The sequence below is a fragment of the Egretta garzetta genome, unplaced genomic scaffold (genome assembly GCF_000687185.1).
Source record: "Egretta garzetta isolate BGI_Z169 unplaced genomic scaffold, ASM68718v1 scaffold553, whole genome shotgun sequence".
In the NCBI taxonomy this organism is placed as follows: domain Eukaryota; kingdom Metazoa; phylum Chordata; class Aves; order Pelecaniformes; family Ardeidae; genus Egretta; species Egretta garzetta.
Window position 1 is genome coordinate 82,576 of NW_009259328.1, and position 8,001 is coordinate 90,576.

At 47.2% G+C, this 8,001-nt stretch overlaps 1 protein-coding gene across 1 annotated transcript in view; it reads left to right on the forward strand.

Moving 5' to 3' along the window:
• The first annotated feature begins 205 nt into the window (after positions 1 to 205).
• FBLN2 (fibulin 2) overlaps positions 206 to 8,001 on the forward strand; it is an 82,107-nt gene continuing 74,311 nt past the window's right edge. The window contains exon 1 of the mRNA XM_035892228.1: positions 206 to 1,544. Coding sequence (XP_035748121.1) covers positions 206 to 1,544 — 1,339 coding nt within the window. The remainder of the gene's footprint in view (positions 1,545 to 8,001) is intronic.

The following is an 8,001-nucleotide window of genomic DNA, read 5'->3' on the forward strand; positions in this document are numbered from 1 at the left end:
CCAACTTTTAAAGACCTCTAATGTTTAACAGGATATGTGCTGAGTATAGTCTTTAACAGAGTTTTCTTTCATAACTCTAGGATCTATGAGAAAAGGTAACTTGGGAAAACACTGCAGATTCGGAGCTGAATCTACATCCTTCTAGGAAAAAAACCCACATTAAATGTGCAAGTTTGGACTGGAGCTATATTTGTTTGGGAAGACTATGGATAGGTACCAGAGCTGGCAGCAGAGCTGTTTGAATGCCATCCTCCTTGTGCTGCTGTGGACTGGCATTTCCCATGCACAGAGGGACTGCACGGGCACAGAGTGCCAGCCCCTGGACAACTGCATCGAGGATGTGCTGGAGCCTGGCGAGTGCTGTGCTACATGTCTGCAGCATGGCTGCACATGCGAAGGCTACCAGTACTACGACTGCGTCAATGTGGGCTTTATCAATGGCAAAGTACCCGAAGGGCAGTCTTACTTTGTGGACTTTGGAAGCACTGAGTGCTCATGCCCCAAGGGAGGAGGCAAGATCAGCTGCCAGTTCATGCTGTGTCCAGAGCTGCCCCCAAACTGCATCGACGCGGTGGTGCCAGCTGATGGGTGCCCTCAGTGTGGGAGAATAGGTTGCCTCCACGAGGGCCAGAAGTACGTAGCAGGGCACACTTTCCACATGCCCCCCTGCAAGGTTTGCCATTGCCCGAACGCTGGTGGTGAGCTGATGTGCTACCAGCTTCCAGACTGTAACACGTTTGCCTTAAACACAGCAAGCCCAATAGATGCTGAAGATAGCGAGCCAGAGAGGCACTATGACGACCCCTACAGCTATGACCAGGAGGCACCAGAAGGAGACAACACCCAGGTGGAGTCGCCAAAGAAATACAGGACTTATTCGTCCCACCTTGAGCAAGAGAGCATCAGCCAAGAGCAAAGCGAGGATTATGACTACCTACCAGCCAGCATTGCTCCTTCAGTTTTGGCTCCTGCTGATCTGTACACCGAGGAGATGGCTGTGCCACTCACCACGCCAGTGTCTAAGGTCCCCTCTGAAATTCGCAGTGCCACAGAAAGAAGTGAACGGAAGAGGGTGCCCCGCACCACTGCAGCATCCCTTCAGCAAGTGACGCATAAGGAAACACCAGTGACCACCAGTGCCCCTCCAGAGCACACAACGGCCACCACTGAGGCACCCAAACCCCTGGAGGAGTTGGAGAGGAGACCAAAGGGGAAGCAAGGGGACAAAGAGAGGCATGAGCAAGAAAAAGCCCCCCACTCTAAAATGAAAAAGACTGCCAGAAAAGAAGAGCCTGGGAACAGCATGTATCTAGGCTTGAAAGAGGTGAATTTAACAGAGCCGAGCTGGTCAAAATCTTCCCATGAAACGCATGAGGGAAGTGCTTTCCCCAAGGTAAAGTTCAGTGCAACAGCCTCTCCTCCTGTGGCTCTAAAGGAAGACCATAGTCAGTCATCCCAAAAACAGTCACAGACGCTTTATCGTTACCATCCCGAGGAAGATGGGGACCCCAACTCTATTCATGCTAACCCCAGGTTACCAGAAGGTAAGAACAGTTCCAGTGTAGATGCCTAGAGAGCATTTACTCATAACAATGTTGGTGCATATCCACTGTTCTTTTCTTCTTACTGCTCCACATGGGCATGAAGTCAAGCAAACCTCCAGTTACCTTATTTCATCTCTTTGAGAAGATGGTTTGTGCTTCATTTGACATAATAGATACCATTTCACTATTGCCTACCTTGCTTTGATTTTGCAGACTGTCGATGGTGTTTTCCGGTATTTTAACTTTATTTCAGATGATGACTTGTTAAACTCTGACCTTTTCCTTCCATTACTTGCTTTTAATTTCTAGTGTGATGTTAGAGAATCATCTTACTCTACACAGAAGGATTTAATTAGTTATCTGCTTGGATCCTGCAGTTACCAACTGAACATAATCACATTTGTAACTTTTTGTCTTTTGCTGGGGAGGAAGTGAAATGGTTGCGCTTCTACTATGAAAATATTTACTGCACTTGTAACATTTATCCTATGGCTGAAAGGCTGTCTGAGCTCATTAGCACAAGAACTTGATAGATACACTCAAATACCCCTGAGGACTAGCAAGGAGGAAAAGGACTGCCTCCTTGCTTTGTGTTTTTTGGGGGCTGGAAGTTTATGATCAACTGTGGCAAGTACACATATTTCCTCTCTGCCTCTGGATTACTCTTGACATCTGCAGTGAATGTTGATTATATGCTTTATGCAGTGCTCATTACTCTAATGAATGCAAACTTCATCACTATAAATTAGCACATATACAGCTCATATTTCCAATTCATTTTTCATCAAATCAAGAACAATATCTCCTTTTTCAAGATGTGGCACAAAATGTTCTTGTGAGACTCAGATGTATAATACTTGCAGTCTGAGTGGAGAATACTGATTACTCCCAAGACAGTGATATTTCTTCCTGGGTTATCTAGATAGCCCTTAAACATCTTGAGCTGCCCAGTCCGTCTACTCAAGAAGTTGAAGAGAGAGAGGAGGAGAGCAGATTTGGAGCTGAGGCTCTAGGTGCCGACACAAGCAGCACCTCATGACTGCTTACCAAACAAAAGATGTACGAGGTCCGTGAATGGAGATGGTAGCCTTTTTCTTTCACTTCCACTTATGTTTTTATCATAAATGTTGACCTCACAATTAGTGATAGCAGCTATAATCTGAATCAGACCTCGACTTCTTGATTCCGCCAAAACCAGTCTTACCTGAAGACCCCCAGTGTGTTGCAGGAGTATGCCAGGCAGCAGTGTTTGAATGCAATGCCTTGAAGTGGAAAGACGTTAGCTGAGCACACATACCATCTGGAGGGGTGCCATTAGGAAGTGCAGGCTTTCAAAAGTGATTTTGAAGATAGTCTCCTCTAAGCCTTTCCTCTGTGCTACCTTCTCTTCATGGATGCGTGTTGTATTTTACTTCTAGCTCCATTTGTTATGTGAAAGATGAATCAAACGGGGGTGACTGGCAGAGTAGGGAACTGATTCCAGCCTTCCAGTTTGTGTAACCTGAGTAAGAGGATCTGTCTGTAACGCCTTCATCTGCTCTGTGCAAATGCAAGTGGCAAAAAGCGTCTGCCTGTATGGTGCACTGAGTTAATCTGTAGTCAGATTTTACTCTGCTTAGTATTACCATGCATCTTAAACACCACACTCTTCCCTTGTATTTGTTGCAGCCTACTATAAAGTATGATCTGAGCTGTGCATCGAGGCTGTGCATAATACATGGGTCTGAGTTAGGGCTAATATGCAATAACTTGTTTTCTGATATAACTTAAAAACAACCTATTTAAAATGAAACTGCCTTTTTTTCCTCTCAGAAAGGAAAGATGGATGGACCATCCTGAAATTTTCAGCTAGAGGGTTTAAGAAAGCCTATTGGGGTGAAAGTGTTCAGCAGCAGAGCTAACCACTACATTTTAGAGTCTCCTTGGGTGATTTCCAGTCTATGATTCCTGGGAACTGCTTGGGAACATGAGACAGGTCTGGTTGAGGTCTGGATTAGGTCACGATGCCTGTTGGGTAGTAGCAAAATGTGATGGATGTCATGTCAGGCATGAATTGTTTAGCCTACAGAAGCAGGCTTGGAAATCACTGGATGCCATTTTTGCCTTAGTGGAGATATATATATATATATAATTTCCTTTAAATATTGTAGATGTAGAAATGGAAATGAATAGCCTTTGGGAGCACAGCGCTCTCTGTTTGGCTGTAGGCAGTGCAGCCCTGAGGCTGCTAGTTCCTTGTTTGGCCCACAGAGTTGCTGCATGTCCTGGGGGTGATTGCTGGTGATTGCACCCTGAGCATTACCCCGCAGCTGCTGGCAAGTGGAGTCTGGCCAGGCAGCCCCTGTCCCCTGTCCACTCCACCGTTCCCATTAGGAACAGTTGGTGGAAGCAGATCTGCACAGGCTGTAAAGGAACCTTCTCCAAAAATCAGGAATCTCCCTTGACTTGACTAGTGCCAGTGCTCATGCCTGGGGACTGCTGCATTTTCACTTGTTTTGCTGTTTTAATTGATGTGGTTGTGACTCATGTGAGTAGATGCGTATGTTTCAAGTAAATAAACCACATCCATCTTCTGTCTCTTCAGTGACTCCTGAGCCAGTGATCAAGGGTGAGTGAAGACATTAGTCAGACCTGAAAGAAAAATTAATTTTGCCCTCAGATATAGAATGCAAACATAAATTTTGTACATGTATTTCTAACTATAAAATGGCATAATTACCAGAATCGCCAAATAACTTCTTTCCTCCCCTCAAGAATCAGCAGCATGATGTAAACTGCATCAATCCCCTAATTCTTAAAACCTGTGAGGCCGTTTTGCTGTTTCCTAATGAGGCTGCCACTCTTGCAGCGGCCGGTGCTGCACCTCGGGGTGCAGTTGGCCCTTGGAGGCTGCGTGGGGGCGGTTTGGGTCCTCCCCAGCTCCTTGGGGTGCAATGTGAGCCAGCCCTCGTGTGCAGGCACTGAGTTGCTCCTGTCTCAAAACAAGAAGGTGCTCCCAGGCCAGAAGCTGCAGCCTGCCCAGCCCATTTGCTCCCAGAAGCTGTGAGCATAGATTTTGTTTGACTGGCTCTCGGTGGGGTGCTGTGGGGTGCAGAGGCCGTCACTCGCCGCTTGGGGAGGGGGTGTTGGCCTCTATGAATTCTGTGGGGTTGCAGGGGGTTGCAGCAGGCAGGGGAGATGCCTGCAGCCCGAAGTGGCTGTGCCTTCCCAGTACAGAAGGGCTGGATTAGAGGATTGTGTGGAGTTTTTGCACCTAATTGAATTTTCCTGTTTTTCTCATCAGCCTGTGTATGGGGCTGCATTTTCTTTATTTTGGGTTTTTTCTTCCTTGAAGTCATCGATACGGTCATTAACATTTCATCTTAACTGCTTTTTTTTCTGGAACCATACATCAATTTAGGTTCCCGAGTCACTGAGAGATGCATTTTTGTGACTGTAGGGACATTCTAGATTTTTTTTTTTGTCTTTTCTTTTTTCTTCAGAGTTTAGAAAAGTGTTGGATGCTTCACAGAAACATTTGCTGCCACTAAAAATTCAGCCCAAGTTAGATGGCTATTGCATTTGTTCTTCCTATTAGCTGTATTCTGGCACAAGAACTCAGCTGTGGTTGGATCCCTGATGCTTTTGGTTAAAAACTTGGCTTCATTACTTGTATTTTATGTATCTCACCTTGGTTTTATATGTAGCTGAGTTTTCATCTCCCAAATCTCTGATGGCTCATATGTAATCTAATGGTGGAAACAACATGGAGTACTTTGGTGCTCAGGAAAGGTTCATTTTGTGTTTTGATTCCCTCTCTCCTCTTGCACTCCGTTTTTCATCTGTGTTTCAGTATGGCTTGCGAGGCTGGCTGGCGTTGCTTCCCTGCTCGCTGGCAGGCCGGTTGGGCCCCAGGAGAGGTGCCATCCCCCGGCAAGGCTGCCCTGGGGTATGTGCTGAGCTCTGCCCAGCCCGGGGATGGAAATAACTCTGCATCTGAAAAGCTGCCCTTGTTAGACCACAAACATATGCAACGAAATGTAACACTGCACTGTATTTTGCATCAGCCAGCTAAGATGATCTATTTTAGCGTCTTCACTCACGGACTCCAGTGAATTATTGTTTGTTTGGGGAATTTTTCCCCTCTCCTTTTGTGGCTGCTCTGAGCTTTTTTGGACCAGCCATCTTGCTGGTTATCCAGGTGCTGTGTGAGGCCAGGCCCTTACTGGTGGCCCTCTGCGTTGGCAGCAGCGCTCATGGCCCCCAGGAAGGATGCCGGTACTGCTGCCATCACAGAAACGGGCCCTGTTGCAAACCCACTGTTTAAAATGGAGACTTTGGGGAGCTGGTTTCCCCATTTGCAGGGTGGGAAGTGCAGCACCAGCTCTGCAGGGCTGCATGAGCCCAGTGGCTGGTTTTCTGCCTCTGACAGAGGCTGCTTGGGGGGGTTCCGCCACCCTGTGTTCTGTGCCGGCTGTAGTACTCCCTGCTGTGGGAGCATTCATCTTTTACTCCGTGCATGAGCGCACTTCTCATAGACCCTGAATATAGACTAAAGAGCAACCTTCTTCAGCAACACTCAGACCTATTGAAGTTTCTGTGGCAAATGCTAATTACGCCATTCCATAAGGAATTTTAAGTGTAAAGTAGAAGTAATTCCTCAGACGAGAAAGTGTAAATTAAGTACTTTCACCAAGGGAAGGGATGAGACTGATGGAGACTATTCTCTTTAGAGAGTCTCTTTCCAAACATTGATCTTATCCTGTCACTTATTGCAAGAGCAGCAAACAGAGGGAGTTTTAATTTCTGTATTTCCTATTTCCTCATCCTAAAAATGCCCTGAACAGGGGAAGGTTGAATAAGACATCTTTAAAGATCCTTCCGTCAAGCTTCGTTATGATTTTCCCACTTTTTTCCATTTCCCTACGCTCTGTCAGTAGAGCGCTGTTTATTGGATAGATGTAACTCAGGTAGCAAACAGCCTCATTGTGAATGTTTTATGATTTGCATTCTGGTTTTGGCAGGCTGGATAGCAATTTGTGTCTAGCTGGAACAAACAAGAAGAGGAGCACTACTGGACCTTGTGCTGAAAAATAAAGAAGAACTGGTTGAGGATGTGAGGGTAGGGGGCAGTCTTGGCTGCAGTGACCATGAGATGGTCCACAGAGTTCCGGATTCTGCATGGTGGAAGCAGATCAACAAGTAGGACTGCAACACTGGACTTCAGGAGAACTAACTTTGGCCTCTTCAGGGACCTATTTGGAAGAATTCCATGGGCTAAGGCTCTTGAAGGTAGCGGAGTCCAAGAGAGCTGGCTGCTATTTAAGCAGCTCTTCCTCCATGCTCAGGATCGATGCATCCCCATGAGTAGGAAATCAAGTAAACGAGGCAGGAGGCCTGCATGAATGACCAAGGAGCTTCTAGTAAAACTCAAAGAAAAGGGAAAGCTCTATGGAATGTGGAAAGAGGGTCAGACCACTTGGGAGGCATACAGGTGCCCCGGTGAGAGAAGATACAGAGAAGGGGGAGTTACTGAATGCCTTCTTTGCTTCAGTCTTCACTGCCAAGGCTGGCCCTCAGGCTCCCCAGTCCTTGGAGGTAAGCGAGCAAGCCTGGAGAAAGGATGAACTTCCCTTGGTTGAGGTGGATCAGATTAGGGATCTTTTAAGTAAACTGTACACCCGCAGATCCATGGGTCCCGATGGAATGCACCCGCAAGTGCTGAAGGAGCTGGCAGACGTCATTGCTGAGCCACTCTCCATCATCTGTGAAAGGTCCTGGAGAACAGGTGAGGTGCCTGAGGACTGGAGGATAGCCAATGTCACTTCAGTCTTCAAAAAGGGCAAGGAGGACCCAGGGAACTACAGGCCGGTTAGTCTGGCCTCTGTCCCCGGGAAGGTGATGGAACAACTCATTCTGGGTGTCCGCTCCAAGCAAGTGGAGGAAAAGAAGATAATCAGGAGTACCCAGCACGGATTCACCAAGGGGAAATCATGCCTGACCAATCTGATAGCCTTTTACGATGGCATGACCAGCTGGGTAGATGAAGGGAGAGCAGTGGATGTTGTCTACCTTGACTTCAGCAAGGCTTTTGATACTGTCTCCCATAACATACTCATAGGGAAACTCAGGAAGTGTGGGTTGGATGACTACTGGCTGAATGGCAGGGCTCAGAGGGTTCTGATCGGCGGGGCAGAGTCTAGTTGGAGGCTGGTAGCTAGTGGAGTTCCCCAGGGCTCATTACTCAGCCCGGTCTTGTTCAATTTGTTCATCAATGACCTGGACGAGGGGACAGAGTGTACCCTCAGCAAGTTCGCTGATGACACAAAACTGGGAGGAGTGGTTGCTATGCCAGAAGGCTGTGCTGCAATTCCGTGGGACCTGGACAGGCTGGAGAGTTGGCCGGAGAGGAACCTGATGAAGTTCAACAAGGGCAAGTGTCGAGTGCTGCACCTGGGGAGGTTGAACCCCATGCACT